We start from the raw sequence: 19414 nt of genomic DNA, 5'->3' as shown, positions 1-19414 counted from the left end.
ATGCAATATTTTTCAAAACTACGTGGAATGCTGTCATTTACATATGTATCTATGAAAACAATTATGTAATTTTTTCCAACCCCCCCCCCAAAAAAGCCTGTGGATCGAATCACCCAAAACCGTGTGCAGCAGATCGAATCAGCAAGCGCCAGAGCAAACAGAAACAAAAAAGGACAGACCGGTAAAGAAACAATGGACTATCAAACTGCATGCGGATCGGCACCATGCAGTGAACCTCATCCGTGCTAAGCAGATGCTTGTGTCCAAATCCCAGTCAAGACAAACTGCTGCACAGAATTTGGAGGCCTTTCAGAACAACCTTAAAAGCTGTAGTTATTAGGATCCAATCGTTCCAGGAAAATTATGCCAGACCTGAGGTGACTGAATGGAGATCCTGATGAGGGGCCTGTAGGGAACCCAGAGAAAGCCAAGCAACTTGAGTGGGTGGGCAAGGTGGCATGGAAGAAGAAGATTTCACTCTAGGTGATTAGTACAGAGGAGGAAGAGGACATGGCATTTAAAGACAGACATGACGGAGAGCATTAGCACCAGAGCTGGAAATGCTACTGGTGCCGGGGGCTTAGCCAACCTTGCACCAGCAGCAGCAGCTCTACTCTCCTTTCTGCCGCATTCTTCCTAGTGTGGGTGGAACAACCACACACCCTGCAAATTATGAACAAAGTTTTTCTCACTTGACTTGCAAAATAAACATGCACACATCAGAGCATAGAATCACTACCAAGCAAATCAACTGACATTGGTACTTGAGAATTTAGGCTGTGTTCATATCCTTGGGATAACCCAGTGGCAGGCAGTGTGCAACAAAAGTCCTACAGAGGTCGTATTTCTGGCATGGCAGGAGACACCTGTAGGGCCATCAACCCCTTTCCTGGATCACAACTTGAAGTAACAGAGAGAGAAAGACAACACATCTCCCTTTCTCAACTAGTTCTAGCTAGGCTTTGCTAGAAGACTCCTGCTATGGGGATCCATGAGAAGATGTCCCCCTTTCTGGCTTTAGGGCATGGAAGCAGAAAAGGACCACTGGGAAGAGAGAGAATCCATCTCTTGAGGCTGGCTGAAGGTTAGGGCTTCTCAAATGCCACCACAGTAGCTGCATGTGACCATCACAGGCATTTATATATTTTGAGTACATTTATATCCTCCTTCTCTAAGGGAAATGTCTGAGTTGGTTTACAGCCACAACATAAAATACATATTAAAACGTCACCCACCTCTATCTAAGCGGAGGAACCACAGCTCAATGGTAGAGCACATCTTTTACATGCAAAAGGTCTCAGGTTCAATTCATGGCATCTCCAGGTAGGGCTGAGAAAGAGGTCTGTCTCAAACTCTGGAGAGCTGCTGCCAATCAATGTAGACAATACTGAGCTAGATGGACCATGGGTTTGAGATGGCATAAGGCACCCTCCTACATTACCCGTGTCTCCCTAATCCTGCATCCCAAATACCTCTCTGACTATTTCTGCTTGGATGCTTTCTTAGCCTCTCAAAGTCAATGTATCCAAGACCAAACTTCTATTTTTTCCCTCCCAAGCCATCCTCCTCGTAAACTCTCCTGATCTACTGACAACATAATCAACCCCACCCTGTTGAACAGGCAGGTGCATAGCATTGGCCTATTCTTTGACTCCTCTCTCTCTCTCATTGTTCCCCATCTTCAGTCCATTGCCAAGCCATGTTGCTTCTCCCTTCACATCTTTACAAAAATATGGCCTTTTCTCTCTATCCTCCTTGGCAAAAACTCTGTCCATTCCAGGCAGTGGTGCAGTTAGGTAATATTAAGATTCTGGACTGAATGCTCTCATGGGCATCCCTTCTTTAGATGGCAATGTACATTACTTTACTTCAGGAGTGTCCAGTGGGGAAGGGTGATGCCACAGACCTGGCTTTTTAGCAGCAGTGTTACTGCTGTATACAGAGATAGGGTGGGACAAGGTAGCAGCAAGGTCAGGGGGTAGGCCCAGCTTGTTTTTGTTCACTGGCATTCATATATTTTAAGTTATACTGACACACATCTACCAGAGTCAGATTTAAGGCCTCTGTCCATAGAAGTAATGTCAGAAGAAGCCTTCAGGTGCTATATTAGCCAATGCCGTTGCTGAGAAGGAGGCCAGGATCCAATCAGGGCACAGGCAGAGGTCCTCCTAACTACATGTTACTTTCATTGTATGACTTGCAACCTAATCCTAAGCATGTGGCTTCTCAATTTCCATCTGGATGACAATACAGGAGGGCAGGAGGGGCCGTAGCTCAGTGGTAGGGCACACGTTTTGCATGCGGAAGATACCAGGTTCAATCCCAGATATCTCCAGATAGGACTGGAAAAAGACCTCCTGTCTGAAACCCTGGAGAACTATGCCGGTCAACGTAGACAACGCTGAGCTGAATGGATCAATGGTCTGACTCCAGATAATACAGCTTTCTATGTTTTTATATCCTAACAGCTAACTGCTCCTCCCTAAATTTAACAAAAATTGGCTCCCCCCCCAATAACTGAGCAATAGGGGGAAAAGGGCAGATGGCAATCTTAATCAGGATCATGGTTGGAGAGGCAAGGGTTAAACCTCCCCATGTGCAATAACCCCAAAGGAAATTGGGGGAGGGGGTGCACCTAGGATTAAAAATGGAAAATTCCAAGACATAACATAAAGCGTACATGTACGCACACACATATACACACACATGCATATGCGTATTCATACAATAGACCGAGACACCCCCCCTGGTTCTGAGGCAGGCAGGCCCATTGTAAAATAGACTGCTTAACTTGGAGAGGCTGCAGTACTGATACATCACGGGAATCACAGGTTCTGGGGATGCCCAGCATGCAGATCAAGTGAAAGAGAGGCACAGAGAGACAGACATATGCACACCCACACAAGACTAGTTTCCTGTTGCTTTTATCTCTCAGCAATATGTAAGAGGTCAGGAGAGGGGAACAGCTCATTGTCCTTACTAGGAGAGCTATCAGCAAATCTGTAGCAAGCCTGCCATTGTCCAGACCTTTGTGCAAAGAAATCCGGCTAGACTGGGGCACAAACAAGGGCCCATTCATATCCCAGCCACTGCATCTGTTGTATCATAAACACAACAGAGCAGCAGGAATGCAAATAGCTGCAACACCCCAGGGCCAAGCGAGGCCCCACCATGTTAAGCATGCTGGCCTCAGAGAAGAAAGGGCCCATCCCAGCTAGCATTACAGCATAGAATCATAGAATCATAGAGTTGGAAGGGGCCTTGTAGGCCATCGAGTCCAACCCCCTGCTCACAGCAGGAAATCCACAGCTAGAGCATCTCCCGCAGATAGCTGTCCAGCCTCTGCTTGAAGACATCCAGTGAAGGGGATCCCACCACCTCCCTATCTGCATCACAGAGAGGTCACCTTCCTATGATGTAAAGCTGAAAACCATCCCAGGAAAACGTGCTGCCCTCCCTGCAAAATGTGTGCCTAATGCGGCCCAACTCCAGACAGCAATAATGTGGGTGTCACAGTCACATCCCTCAGCAACTGCCCTTCAGAGAAGCACATCAGCAAACCACAGCAAGGTAAGCAACTCTGCAAGAGACACTGACACCAAAGAGAGAAAGGCAAAGGGAGAGCTCTTTGAGTCCTGCCATTCCACATAATCACACTGTTTGGTATTACTAAGGGCAGAAGTCCGCAATCTTCGCTTTGGTGTTACAATAGCAAAGGCACGTTTGAAAGTGCATGCCCAATACTTGGTGAGATCTCAGAAGTCAGGAGGAGGAACAGGAGGGGGATGAGTGGCATTGCCAAGGGCCAAGAGAAACAGATGAAGCTATGCAGCTCTGCTAAAGAGGTGCAGCAGAGCCCGATTTACTTAACTGATAAGAGTATGCAGAATCCAGGTTTTCTAGGAGCAGAATTTACGTTACTTTGATACCGATCTTTTCTTTTTTCTTCATTTTTTTAATGAGAAAAGTAAATACACAAAAGAAAGTGAAAAAATAAAATAAAGTCAGAACAGAAGAAGGAAAAACCAGAAGGTGAAAGAGAGGGAAGTGATAAGCAGTGTAATGGGACAGACTGAATATACTGTGTGAGAAAAGCCCAGGTTCGAGATTATCCCCCTCCACTAAGTCATGAAGCCTCTCAAGCAACTGTGGGTAAATCCCACTTTACAACAGAGCTGTTTTGCACATAATGAGCTAAGAATGCTTTTTTTAACAAACAAAACAAAACACTCTATACTACCATTCTCTCTATTTCCAATGTTCAGAGGTGGATGCCATGCTTGTGTAGCCAAGGAAACTCCCAAACTTTGCAGAATAAGCATATTTTGGGGGGAAGGGGAACTCCAAAGATAACAGTTTTTTCAGTGGCCACAGAGATGGAAAGGAGGGGGAATGGAAGGAAGCAGCCTGCACAGAAGCACTCCACACAGCAACATTTTGTTACAGCTCCCACTTGTAGAAATAATGGGCTATATTCAACCAAACAAAAGCATTAGTGCAAGGTAGACCACTAGTGCAATGGGACTTTCCCCTCTCTGCTCCCTCTGCCCATCCTCAGATTTGCTCCAGAGGGTTGGGGAAAACCCCATAACAGATTTAGGGGGCAGGCAGGGGAAAGGGAGGAGGAGAATGTTCCATTGTCCAAGACGCCCTGGGCTCCTGCTAGGAGGAAGGGGAGGATATAAATCTAATAAAGGAAGAAATAAGAAATCCTTGTGCTGACAGAATGTTCACCTTAGCACTACACTGAATACAACCCAATAATGATAACGAGGCCTGACAGAACGTCCATGTTGGTCCAGACCACAGAGTCAAATACAGGAGATGTTTTCTGAAGGTGGAGCCATGGATTTCCCAAGTGGGGCCCATTTGACAGTTCCCTCCTCTGATGACTCTTCTCCCCCTAACCAAGACTCACCAGTGTAGCCCTCTCGGCACTCGCAAGTATATCCTCCTTCACGGCTTCGGCAGTGCCCGTTGCTGCCACAGGGGTTAGAATAGCAGAGGTCAATCTCCGTCTCACAATAGTCACCCGTGAAGCCAAGTGGGCAGCGGCAGCGTAGACCATTGACAGGGTGGATGGGACGGAAAAGAATGGTATCAGAGGCAATGAAGGGTGCTGAGCTGTCAAACTTCAACACCGAGACACAGCGCATGTAATTCTCACAGGGCTCCCGTAGGCAAATGTTGTCGTCAAAGGGCAGAACCCGCTGCTCCGAGATGGCAGCCAGGAGCGTGCGGTTGAGGTACAGCCGCTCCTGCAGGTCCTCAGAAGGGATATAGCGCCCCCCGTGGGCCCCACCTGGCAGCAACACCGACAGGCTGACATTAAGGATCTGTGTGGCCCGCACATCTGTGTCGTTCTGGATGTTGAAAAGGACCACATAGTCGCGGGGAGCAGATAGCACAGTTGCCACCCCTTCCAGAAAGAGGGCCAGCAGAGGAGAAAGGAAGCGTTCCTGGGACATATTCTCCAGCCGCAGCGTGATGCTGTTGGTCAGCATCTCATCTGTGATGATGGTCACTTGGAGGGTGCACTGGGCTGCCACGCTGTGGATCCCATCTGTAGAAAAGCAGGAGAGAAAGAGTTAATGCTGCTTGTACAGCACAGAGGAGAGGAGAGAGGTCACCCTGCAGCGTGTTCAAACACCTCTGCAGGGAGACAAGCTTGTCTCACATGATAGAAGTAGAGGTGAAAAGGTCTGGCATCCACTGTAGCTATAACAGAGAGCTGCTCTGCTCCTTCTAGTAATACGATAAGGGCTGCATCCAGTACTAGTCCTACTCAAGTAGATCCATTAATGTTAATGGACACAATTAACTTAGGTTCATTCATTTCAATGGGTCTGCTCTGAGTAAGACATAGTTGGCTACAACCCTAAGGTCCATGGCCTCAACCTGACTCCTCCGGTCTATCTGGACTCCTCTGACTCTACCCTCATGGAAGAGGAAGAGACCAATGTCTGGACAGTTATTGGAGTCCAAATACCCATGGCAATTACCTGCCCCCACCAGATAAGCCAGGGGTGGACTAGTGGGCCAGATCCAGGTGGCCAGTGGACCCAATCCAACAGTGGCCAACTCTCTGCAGGCCTGATGTGACAGGTGGGTGGGGTTACCCACCTGTCAATCACCTGACATTGTATGACATCAGGTGGATCTGAGCCTTGGCCAAAGCAGCCCAGCTTGCATTCAGTGCTAAATTTAAACAGCGCTGAATGGAAGCCATGTTTTGCAAAGCACAACAGCTTACTTTTGGAACAGTTTACATTTTGTGCAGCATGCAAGCCATGCTGCTGATTCACTTGGGGCCCTGCTAGTGCCATTGCAGATAAAGTCCATCATTACTACACTGTACCCATAATGCAGGGGCAGGGCTTTGACTGAGAAAGCACAGGTTATGGGACCCCTATGCTAACTATTTTGCTAGGGAGATAGAGGATATATGACTACCCTAAAGTGTAGTTCAGTTCTGTTATCTAGGCATGTCTTAAACTGGGGCTGAAAAGACAATAATGTAGGTGCCAAGTAGGCTTCTCTTTTGACAGCATTCCATTACTAGAGGTACACTCAAAAGGCCCTGTCTACACACATGCCGCAAAATGAGATGGTGGATTCCTGAGGTAGTAGAGTGAACTGTTCTACTTCAGACTGCCATTTTGGGAGAGTCTTGTTATTTTTAAAATGTTTTTCCATCAACCAAACTTCCTGCAAATAAAAAGGAGAACATCCAACCCGCTGCAGGTGCAGGAAACCCACTACTACAGCATGCCTGAGAGGTAGCCAGCCCAGCCCACTACATGCTGTGTGAGCTTTTTGGCTGCAGTGTGTGTGTTTAAAAAAGAAATGGAGAAGCATTAAAACACGTCGGGTCTCCCTCAAGTCTGAAATGAAACAGACCATTCTACTGCTCAAGACCCTTCTTCTACCTCATTATCACCTAATTCAGCTGCATGTATAGACTAGACCTAACATAATCTGTGATGTGATATCATCACACTTTTGCACTTCATCATTAGCTGCTGGTTGTGGAAAGTGAGAGAGCAATGATGTAATGTCATACATTATGTTGTCCTTAATCTTACATGTGAGAAATGCACAGAATGGAGCAGCTTTGTATCTCTTAGGATGTTGGCTTCCGTCCTCAGAACCACTCCACATGTTACAAATGGAAAAGGGGGCAAACGAGCAAAAGGTGTACCTCTGAGCTTTTACCATGGGATGACTTGTCTGTAGGTGTTGAAGGGCACCAAGTGTCTGAAAACATCCAAGAAACAGGACTTTGTCCAAAAACATAGGAACCTAGGAAGCTGCCTTATCCTGAGTCAGACCACTGAGTAGACTGGCAGCAGCTCTCCAGAATTTCAGGCAGGGTTCTTCTCTCCTGGGACCTTCTGCATGCAAAGCAGATGCTCTACCACTGAACTGCAGCCCTCCAACATATAATTTATTGTTTTCAAACATGTTTCCAGAAACCCTGGGAATTGTTCCCCTCAAGAAGAGAGTTACCACGTAATTTTAGACAAATATTCCAGAAACGCCTACAGGTAGAAATGTGAGAGGAACCCAACTTCAGCTGTTATGCAACATGAAGCAACTCTCAGAAAATTGACATAACAAAAAGAATTCAAAATACACCAAATTCCCTGTGCTCCATCTCTTTAAAGACCCTCCTCGCAGCAATTCCTACTGTTGCTCTTACTGCTGCCATTATCCAACTGCCATCTCATTAACAAAGCTCCTCCGGCTAGAGGAACTGAGGGCCCCCTACCCTCTGCAAGAGGTCAGAGTCATTAACAGGACACTGAGGCAAGGGGCAAAGGTTTTCTCACACAGGTTCTCTGCTGCAGAACAAGAGAAAGAATCCAGACATATAGTTTTCCCATTCACAGAACCTTCTTAACCTGTCCTGTGAAATCTGCTCTCAGACCCTTTTTTCAGTCCAGTTTCAGATCCAGTTGAGGGTCATAAATTGCCTTGTCATGCTTCTGCATAAAATGTACTAGGTGGATACAGTTGGTGTTCCTCCTGAACTTCTTGGCTGCAATTTAATACCATAAAATACCATGATATTCTTCTGAACCACCTGTCCTTGTTGAGCATTGGCAAAACCACTTCGCAACTATTTCAGTCCTGCCTGGTGGCAAGATAGCAAAAGGCAGTGCTGGGAGTTTACTGCTCCACCCCACAGCACTTGTCTTTGGGGTGCCCCAGGGTACCATCTTATCCCCGTGCTTTTTAATTACATAAAATCACTGAAAGAGATATTAGGGTGAGGTATGCTGATGACACTGATCCATCACTTTCTTTCTCTGTCTACCTCAATGAGGCACTAGACTCAGAAACAATGATGGATTGGATGAAGGCTACTAAACTGAAACTCACTCCAGATAAGACAGAGCTGCTGGTTGGTGGTCCAGTGTAGGAATAGGTGTTCAACCTGTTCTGGAGAGGTTCACCTTCTCTTCTTGTAGGATCAGGTTTGCAACTTGAGGGGGTGCTGCTTGATCTAGGGCTGCTGCCTGATTTGCAGGATTATATTATATTATATACTGTATAGTACTTATTTATTTGCAACAGTCATATACCAGCCAATGTCAGTGAAACAGAGTGAAAACTAAAACCATACAAAGAAATAAGATACATGAAATCTAAAACAAAAATAGTGGGGAGTGTCCTTTCCAGTGATGCTTGGCATGCCATCTATATTCTTCCTGGGTGTGGGGTGGGGAAAAGGACCTTGCCACCATGATGCATAGCTGAATGCAAAGTGCTCTCTATGAGACTGCATACACTTGCATTTGGAAACTACAATAAGTCTGGGATGCACCAGCCAGACTCCTTTCAGAGGTTTGCTGTAGGGATTACATCATGCCATTCCTGAATGAGCTGCATGGGTTTGCACCTTTTTTCCCAGGCCCAGGTCAAAGTGTTGGTGTTGCCCTTTAAAATCCTAAATTCCTATAATAAATAAATAATCTAGGATCCAGTATCTAAATCATTATTTCCTTCTTTATGGCGCTCTTCTTGCCCTAAAGATCAGTTGGTGAAACCCTGTGGTATATTCCCTCCTCTTGAAATATCCACGGAGGACACCATCCGGGGCTTTTTAAAAATTTTACGTTAGAATCCCCTTTCTAGGGCAGTCCACCTGACAATTCCTCCCTAGCTTTCAGGAAACTTGCAAAGGCCTTCCTCGTTAGAAAGGCTTTTGGCACTATATAATCAATAGAGGCTGTTTTTAGTTTTAACTCTATTAACTATTTGGTTTTGTTGTATTAATACGCTGAAACATAACTTTGTGACTTCTTTGTTTTTGAGAGTCTTATATTAGGTCAGTCAAACAGGATATATATTTTAAAATGCATGCATTCATAGGAATATAAAATAATCTAAACAGATGATGATCAGAAGGTAATCACAGCAAGCAGTAAAATACAATAAAACTTTTCTTATCCTTCCCTATCAGGGACATGGCTTCTTTCTTTCTTTCTTTCTTTCTTTCTTTCTTTCTTTCTTTCTTTCTTTCTTTCTTTCTTTCTTTCTTTCTTTCTTTAGCTTTATATCCTGCCCTTCCTCCCAGTAGGAGCCCAGGGTGGCATTGCCCTACTAACATTTTGCCCCAGATACATCTCTACTGTGGATGAAATCCATATCCCTCCAGTGGGTCCAAACAGACGGGAGTGTATTCTACTACAGTGGAAGAAGTGGGTTTGTATCTGGGAAACCAAGGCAGCACTTTGGTGCTGCTGAGGCTCACTGAAACACCAGGAAGCTGTGGCCAATGAAAAGAGAGGCATTCAAAATTATGCATCATTCACCAGAGTGGAACAGGTAGTCCAGAGCAAACAAAAAGGCAGGAAGGATGGTCCTCGTTTGTATCCAGTTCCTTGGCTCAGGCAGTGGGAAACAAAGGGAGGAGGAGAAAAACAAGTGAGCTGCCTGATCAGGAAGCGGAGGAGGAAACTGAGGTCATCCTGTTGTTAGCCACAGGGCTGGAGCCACCTGGCAACTGCCATCGGGAACTTAAGGTGTTTTGTGATACTGCACTGAATTGGTAAGCCACCTGGCAACAACACGCACTAAAACACACACATACACATATGCACACATTTTTTCAGGAAGGCACAAAACTTTCCGGGGATGTAGGTGTGAGATGCAATCTTTGGATAATTTGAAATCAGAGTAAAATTTCCCTTTATGCTAACAATCCTCCCTGCACCAGTATGATCCCTCCACCAATAATGGAAAATGGAGACACCAGAATCATTATGCTCCCACTCGGGAGAGCTTCCAAGCTAGAAGAGTGAACCCACAGTATTTATTCTTCAACCCAGGCACTCTCTCTCTCTCTCTCTCTCTCAATCTCTCTCTCTGTTCTCCTTCAGCAGCTAAAACTCCATGGCTGGGACCTGCCTTTTTTTGCCTATGTAACTATGTAAAACACCATGTACATTGATGCCATTGGATAAAAATAAAAGCTAACTATAAGAACAACGATTACCCATAATCAAATTAAAGACCTGGTGAATACCAGAAGAAATAAAGCTGTTTCTCTGGAAGATATGAACTATATGCAATTCCAGGGGTGTCAATTCCCATACTCGATTAAGTGGGAATGAATGCAAAGCCTCTCTTTCTCTTCATTCACTCACATACACACCATGGGGAGGGGGGTCTCCCATCTCTGATCTGTTCAGTCAATTCTATCTCCTAGCATATGAAACCAAAAGCAGAGGACAGAGACCACTGAAATAGATGCCAACTGCCTGCCAGACAAAGAGATGAAATGACCAGGTAAAGCCAGATAGCTACCACCCCTCCCTGCCCTGCAGCAGATGAGACAAAAATCAGGATATAGGCGAAGACCCTAGTGGAAAGGGTCTCCTCCTTCCCCCCACCCCCCACTCTCAAGGCAGGCTGCAGTTGGTCTGTCCAGTCCTCCAGTTTAGTAAAATGCTATCAATAATTAACTGCTTTAATCTCAGCAATGACAGGAACCCACTAGTTGAGGAGATGCCAGGAGCTGTGATTGGTAACTATCCCTGCCACACACACACCACCCCCAGAGGAATTCCCTTGGGAAAGTGTCTTAATCCTCTCCCCCATTCCAATTTCAATTAGAGACACTTCAGTTGTATTTCAGTTTTTTTTCATTTATTATTTCCTCCAAGGAGCTCAAGGTGGCATTCAAACATGGATCTCTCCATCCCACTTTTATCCTCACAACAACCCTGTGAAGTAGCTTAGGCAGAGACAGTGACTGGCCTAAGGTCACCCAGTTAGTTTCATGGCCGAGCAGAGATTTGAACCCTGGTCTCTCAGGTCCCAGTCCGACAATCTAACCACTATACCATACTGACTCTCAGTTTAACACAATGGCACAAAATGAAGTGGAGCCCACAAGCAGCAACTGTTGGAGCCTGGACTAGACTAGAAACGATGGGAGTTGTAGTTCGACCATATCTGGAGAGCCACAGGTTCCTCACCCCTGCTCTAAAGCAAGACTAATCCCTCTCCCCTACCTTTAGATAACACTGGGAAATAGTTGTCTCAAATGACCAACCCTCAAAGTGCCTCATCCTAAGGCATGGTAGCTGCTCAGTACTTTGGTTCTGTTTGCTGTGTGCATAGAGCTTCAGCCTGTGGAAGAAATCCCTTCTGACAGCAGCATGTTGAATCTCTGCCCCTCACCTTGGAATTTTATACACATGACCAACACCCTGGGAATAAGTGAACACCACCAGAGAATTTTGGTTGGTGTATAAGCACTTAACAGTATAATGACTATGCTGAGTCAACTGGAGTTAATTATAACAATACCCCCATCAATGGCAATTAAACTATTACCCTCTGAAAACAGTCTCCCTGTGTTGTTTAGTGAATATTTCTGCTAAGCAGGTGAGAAAAAATAGGAGCTTCTTTCCCAACCGGTACAGAATATGTACAACCTGAGCAGAGATTAGAAACTCCCATCATTTTTCAGCAATTCCCAGACTGCCTAATCTGCAACCTGCACTTGAAAGCCAGTAACATCCTTTCTGCAAACAGGTGAAGTTCTTTGTCACTTGGGACAGGCAGAGAGGCAATACTTTAGATCAGGAATGAGGAACCTGTGGTCCTCCAGATGTTATTGGATTCCAACTCCCATCAGCCCCAGTCATTACAGCCAATAGCCAGGGATGATGGGAATTATGGTTCAACAACATCTGGAGGCCCACCGGTTCCCCACCCCTGCCCTAGATGGTCAGGCAGCAAGATGAAGGAAGAATGATTTTCATGGCCACCTAATGCTAACCACACATTGATTGCTCCTGGGAGATCCAGGCCTGACATACACCCCCTTCCTTGGAAAAAATGAGGCTTTTATACCTTTCCTCCTGAAGGTGGTGGTAGCTTTACCTATCCCCTGACTAGGGTAATCGACCATTGCTGATTTATGGTAATTTTTAGATTGGTGACAATGACTTCCAGAAATTTCTTCTTGGTTTTATATCCTCATGTACACAAGTCTTAGGAAGACACAAACTAATACGACACTATCTGTTTCCTGGGGTTTGTGTGTCAATTTCTTCAACTGCAGGCAAGCCATCCTGTGACACATCCTAAGATCTACATGACAGCCAAGCAACCTGCCTAGCATGGGATATATATGACCTCCAAGTATGAGGACATTCTCAGTTATGTTCAAAAGTAAGCTTTCTGCTTCCCTCATCCTTAGAGTATCTAAAAATAACCTTGCAGCAAATCGCACTGAGCCACCATCCCCTCATATTTGCTTACCGTTGGATTAAGGTTCTGCTGACAGACCCACAATGGGCTCCTGCTGGAAGGAAGGGCAGGATATAAATCAAATAATAAATAAATAAATAAAATATTGGCCTCTGCTGAACTGTCTTATAAACTGTGACCCTCCTGCAGAAGAACAAAAGAGAACTTGAATTCTCTCCCACTATGCTACGCCCCACCACCATCCCCACCACCACTACCCCTTTTCAAGAAAAGTTGTCACCACAACTTCAATATCTCCATGGCAACAACTACTAAACAAAGCATCTAGTGGGGCTGCACTTTTCTCTTGAGACGCAGAAACAGCACTTGGCAATGCTACACTCAGCACAGCTCATCCCCTGACAAAGAGAAGGTGTTCCACTGGGAGAGTGTAGGGAAAACTATAGCCTACCTGTCAACCAACAAGATGGCTACATAAGGACATCTTTTTTTTAAAAAAGTATTTTATCAATGAACAAAGAAACAGCAAACACAGTAACAATAGTAATGAAAACAGCCAAGAGTCTTGTGTCACCTTAAAGCCTAACCATTTTAATACATCTTTCATTTTCATAAACTACAGGCGACTTCATCAGATGCATGGAATGAGATCCTCATATTCACACGTGGTTGGGTGGGTGGGATTGTTAACAATGAGGTCAGTAGGAAATAAAACACAGAAAAGTACAGACAGTGATAATTACGTAATTCACAAAAACAGGTCTTGGTAACAAGACATCCTGGCATTAGTTATCATATGTAATATGCAAAAAATCATTTGTCTCGATTCAATCCACAAGTCATAGCGCTGAACCACTTTGTGCATTGTAATTCTGCAGCTTCATGTCACATACCTGACAACTGAAAATCTCACTCCATGCATCTGAATAAGTGGATTATAGTCCACAAAAGTTTATACCATAATACATTTGTTAGTCTTTAAACTGGGTGCCATAAGATCTTTGTTGTGTTTGCTGCAAGAGACTAACACGGCTACCCCTCTGGAAATAATAATAAAAATACAAAACAGCTTATGTGTTATTTGCATCCATTATTGCAGGGGATGCCAACCTTTACAGACCAGAGGGCATATTTCAAATTTTGAGAGTGCTGGGAGCACCTGTCACAAAGTGGCTGCTGTGGGGTGTGTGGCTTAACACAAAATTAGAGAGTAGCCATGGTGAAAGGATTTGACCTGTTGAATTTCTGCCTGCCATACAGCTATTAAAAGGCACAAGAACCCTGTTTTTCCCCAATGCCAACAACCCTAACCCGAAGCCTGAGCTGCCATTCTGTACCCACATACCTGGAAGTAAGCCTCATTAAATGCAACGAAACTTAATTCTGAGTAGACATGCATACCATTGCACTGTAAGTAAACTACACAGTGAATTCTTAATGAGTGTCTGGTCTTTAGCAAAGACAGAAAACATGCCTAAGTTTCTTTGCAAAGTTTTCACATTTGCCTTTGGGGGGGATCTTTAATATTCACCCACACTTATTGTGTAGTAGCATTTGTAGAAAATAATTTCTAGACACTACTATAAGCAGAATGAACTCAGGTGAACGCAGCACAGGAAAGATGCATCCTGCTTGCTAGGGAAAAAAGAAGGGCAAGGACTAGGAAAAAGACAGAAGCCAGAAACGTGCAACAAAAGGGAGGGCAAAACAGCAGCGCTTGGAAACACCAAGAATTCCTATTACCTGGTGTTCAAACAACTCACTTATCAATTACAGCTCTGACTTCACTAACTGACCAATAAAATAATGACAGTCAGGAACAGTCAGGCTGGTTCATTTCACATAAATTGTTTAACAGGGTACCTGCACATTTTGCTCCATACCCTTCCTTCTAGGACGGCTAGAGATGTACTTTTTAAAAAAATGAAAGCTCAGATTCTGGGCTACTTGCTCAGGCCACCACTGAAGACTTTCATGGATGTCATGGTGCCTATGAGCAACAGGTTGGCAACCCCTGCATTATTGTAACACCCATAGTTCTCTCTCATTTGCAGAATGCTTATTAGTCCAGTTATTCATTCAGTTGACTGTTCTCATGTTGCTTGTCCTAAATCCACTTATCCCCAGATAACAGCCATAGAATGGCAAAGGGTGGGATAGCGTTCAGTATGTTGGAATTTGGCTGGAATACCTGGGTTCACATCCCTGATCAGCCATGTGGCACGAATCCAGTCCTATGCATAATCACTTAGGAGTAAGCTCTGCTGAACACAACAATGCTGACTTTGAACTGCATTAAGTTTGACTTGTAAAGCACATTGGGCCAGCTGAAATGCAGCCTTCAGCTTGTAACTAGAAACGCACACAATCTTGCAAAGAAAGGCTACCATTTAATTTGCTAGCATGAAATAGGAAAGAAGTATGTAGCCTCTTTAGATTATTTTATTCAATCTCCGACCTCCTCTGTGGCATGGAGAATCTGTCACAAACAACAGTAACATTTGATAGCCTATTTAGCACCACATTCACTTGCCAGAGCAAGGAGAATTCATCAGTTACCCTGGCAGATGATGTCATCACTCCTGCTCTGAAAAAAGTCCTGGAGCTGCACTCTTCCTGCTCCACCTCATTTCCACTCCACTATACCACTGCATTAATGGGCATTCAGCTATTACTTCTCTTCTGTTAAAAGAACTGGCTTTGGAAGCAAGAAAAATAGACAAAATAGACAAGGTGATATCTTTTATTAGATTAACTTCTGATAGCAAACTTCTTGTGTCATCAAGCAGAATGAACGTATTGCTGGTCCTCAGCAGTATTTATTGGGCATGGACATCAGAGTCCATCAGACATGCATGATTCATTGAAATTAGTTCCCCTTCGCTTGGCCAATAGCAGACACTTCTGCAATCCAAAAGCAAGGACCCTTCCAAGATAAAATTGGAGTCTGTAGTGGAGACAGATGTTCAATATCTCCTCAGCACTGGGGTCTCTTCATAAATAAATCAAAATCTTTACTTTTTTTATATCAATGTATGAAACACTCCTGACTGACTCACAAGGAAACCTATTAAGAAGTTCTGAATGAAAGTCTGAGCTCCAACCCTGTATTCCTCTAAGAAGTCTTATGCCATAGCATTTGCTGTTCCATAACAGCGAAGCATGTAATCCTGAGCTGTCCATAAATACACAAAAACATGTTTTCCTTTTAATGAAGCCCAGCTGGTAAGGAGGGAAGAGCAATATTCCCTCAGATTTATATCTCCCTAAGCATTTTCCCAGTGCTTAACCATTGTCATCCTGCATACATGTTGGACCTTACAAGCCTCAAGATCCTATCCGGTTGGGTGCTGGCTTTCTCACGGTCAATCAGCACCCCTGCCAAAACTGGGGTAGCTTGAGTCTTTCTCATAAAAACATAAGAAGAGCCCTGCTGGATGAGGCCAAAGGCCCTTCTAGTCCAGCACCCTGTTCCCAAAGTGGCCAACCAGATGCCTACGGGAAGCCTACAAGCAGGACCTGAGCATAACAGCACTCTCCCCTCCTGCAGTTTCCAGCAACTGCTACTCAGAAGCATACTGCCTCTGACCATGGAGAAAGAGCACAGCCATCATGGCTAGTAGTCAGTGATAATGGGAGTTGTAGTCTAACAATGTCTGAAGAGCCACAAGTTCCCCATCCCTGCCCTAAACAATGCATCCTGGGCATCCCCACTATATGTCCAATGATACTCTGCACTGTGTCAAATTGCTGAAGCAAACCTAGGAAATGTATCAGAGGAAGAATTAGTTAGAAATTACTTATTATTTTTAGGCAATTTCTGATTTGTCTTCCTCTTTTGTCTTGAATCGGTTAATAAGTATCTTGAATTTGAAGACTGAAATTTATTAATGAGTTTTACTTGCACTCAGCCTCACCCTTGAGGTGCTTCTCAGGTCTAAGCTACTTGGTTACTTGAAGGCTAATGTAATGTAAGAATACTGAAGAATCAAAGCATTATGCATTTTGAGGTATTCAGTTAAGCTCATATTCTAGCACAAGAAAATATAAGCCATGTCAGGCAGCACACCATCGATTAATTCATTCCACAGAGATGAACAGAGCCAAAAGGCAATGCACTCCAAAGGTCATGCCCAAAAAGAAAGGCCACCCCCCTACACACCTGCTTCCACAAGCTGACCAATGCAGTCTAGAACATAGCATGTCTCAAGTAAAGGGCAGGTACACTGCAGAAAAGGTGCTCACAGAGCAAACAGCTCTTTTGTAAGCTGCTCATTCGTAATTCATGACTTCCCAATGCAAAGGAGTCAGAGACATGAAAGGCTGCATTGAAGTTAAATGAGTTCTGCATTACAAATTCAAACACTGTGAATTAATTGCACATTAAGAAATTAATGAGTTATAGATTCTTGAATGATTAACTGTGAATTATTCAAGTCACGAGAATTGTTCACAGCAAGTTCATTTATTCTAAAGAAACGGAATATTCTTAAAAGCACTCTCTGGTTGATTTTTTAAAAATGCATTTAAAAAAAAGGAAGTCCCAGTTTTGTTTCAAACACTTGTTTGTTTCTACTCTTATGACAATATAGGGTTGTATAAAACTACATTTTACTCAAATATGGGTATACAACCCATAATCTCAAAAGTTACCAATGTCACCATCTCTCTTGTTTTTAAAAACAGATTATTAGTAATCCTTTCCCTTATAGCAGAAGAGGGGCGCCTTTTTCAGCCCAACAGCCACATTCCCTCATGGGCAACCTTCAGGGGTCACATGCCAGTGGTGGGTGAAGCCAATAGTGGGTGGGACAACAGATTTATTTATTACATTTATATCCTGCCTTTCCTCCAAGGAGGTCAAGGTGACATACTTGGTTCTCCCCCTCACCCTTGCCCTATAGTTAAGGGGACAAGGTGGGAGTGGAGAGAGCAAGATGAGGGTCACCAAAGCAGGTGAAGGCTGAGCCACAGTTATACCCCACCATCGTCTCATGACATCTCAAATGCTTGTGGGGCAAACTCTCAGTTTGCATAGGATGCCAACCAAGCCAGAAGAAGGATATGAGACTAAAGTCCATTGTTGCAGGAGGTATAAGCAGCATGAAAATCAGTATCCAGTACAAATACCCATTTATACATGACACACAAATTCTGCTATGATTAGAGAAGACAGGCCTTAATTTCTTCTGAGGGCCCTTTCATTCACGCCAGGGAAATTCTCTTTAATAATGTAGAGCTCTGCTGCTGGGGCTCAAACCAGGAACATTTGGTTCTGTGTGCAGAGCCCCTGCACGGTGAGTTATCAGAATTGCAGCTTGGGACATCTTTCTGGCCAGTGAAATATTCTCAGGCTCTGCCCATATCCCAACCATCCAAGCTGGTAAATGGGTGCTCCTGGACAGGAAGGGCTATACAAAGCTTCCTATTAGGGCTGGGACCTTCCCTGACCAACAAGATCTGCCTTGCGGTGATGCGTTCCTGATCACAGCTCTGATTCTCTGACTTAGGGTCCAGATATCCTTTTTATTGTGCATTCATGATTATTTGTGCTCATTGCACTACTGGGACTCTTATACATGATCCCACTTTCAATACTATTTGCACTTGCAAATGTTTCGGGACAGCTATACTGCTTGTTTTCCAGTCAGCAGACATCTTGTTACTTCCTGCTGAAATCCTGTAACATTTTATACCACAAATGTTTATTTTTTGTCCCACTTTTGTTGCACTATAGTGCAAGAGTACTCCTCTAGACCTCAATCATGTAATAAGACTGTGAGCACACTAGTCACCCTACAGCAAAGCATTTCCATTGGCCACACCTGAAGGGTGAACGAGTTGATCTGCTGATCAGTTGTGAAATCTCTGAAGCGAATTAAGGTTTTACAGTAAAAAGAGGCAGGTTTGACTAGCGTCATGTGCCCCCATTTTCAGGAAAGAGGGGTGGGAGATGCACTGGAACCGGCAGTACAGTAAGTGTGTCTCTACCCTTTAATAACACTAGCAAAGCATCACAGAACAACTAATAAAGTGGAATGATGTGTGGACAGTCCAGTAGAAAATCCATAATTAATACTCTTATTATTCTACCAATGACGTTGCAGAATGCACCCGCAAAAGATACCAATCTGGGGGGGGTCTTTCATCACTTGGTTCCTAGCTTGACTCTGTAGCTCATCTCTGACACCACCTCCCCCATTGACGCAATTGCCACCACCTCTCTCTCCCTCTCTTCCTCTCTCTCACATGCTATACCTTGAGGATCAGCCTTGGGGACCCCCTTCTTTGCTCCCCATACTCTTGATCCTACAAAGGAGCGTTAAGGTCAGCAAACACTGGGCTCAGCAGTGCTGTTCTTGCAACAGTTAGAGGGCTCTCAAGCTGGAGAATGCGTGCCTCAAATACTCCAGGCAGGAGTGGCTGATAATCTCTTCTCTTGAGATGGGCACTTTTGTGCACCTTATACGCTGCCTTGTTTAACTTTGTCACGCCAGGCCAGAGGAAGAAAAAGAACTGAAAAACAGAGGATTAGTGTGGCAGGGTGTGTGATGGAGGAGTACTCGGGGGGGGTGCACTTTAGAGGGGTGGGAATTCGTGGGAAGCCCAAGGCTGAAGGGAAAATACTGCTGAAATTTGGGGTTAGGTGGCCTCAGTCCAGAGTTCTAAAGGGGCCCGGCCA

The 19414-nt window shown here is 44.5% G+C and overlaps 1 protein-coding gene across 1 annotated transcript in view; it reads right to left on the bottom strand.

Annotated features, from left to right (window-relative positions):
* Nucleotides 1-19414, bottom strand: part of CELSR2 (cadherin EGF LAG seven-pass G-type receptor 2) — a 129926-nt gene that overhangs the window by 87673 nt on the left and 22839 nt on the right. Inside the window, exon 2 of the mRNA XM_061632519.1 lies at nucleotides 4919-5563. Within this exon, the coding sequence (XP_061488503.1) occupies nucleotides 4919-5563 (645 nt within the window). The remainder of the gene's footprint in view (nucleotides 1-4918; nucleotides 5564-19414) is intronic.

This window comes from Rhineura floridana, chromosome 6 (genome assembly GCF_030035675.1).
Source record: "Rhineura floridana isolate rRhiFlo1 chromosome 6, rRhiFlo1.hap2, whole genome shotgun sequence".
In the NCBI taxonomy this organism is placed as follows: domain Eukaryota; kingdom Metazoa; phylum Chordata; class Lepidosauria; order Squamata; family Rhineuridae; genus Rhineura; species Rhineura floridana.
The sequence above is the reverse complement of the archived record's forward strand: the minus strand, read 5'-3'. Positions and strand labels throughout refer to the sequence as shown.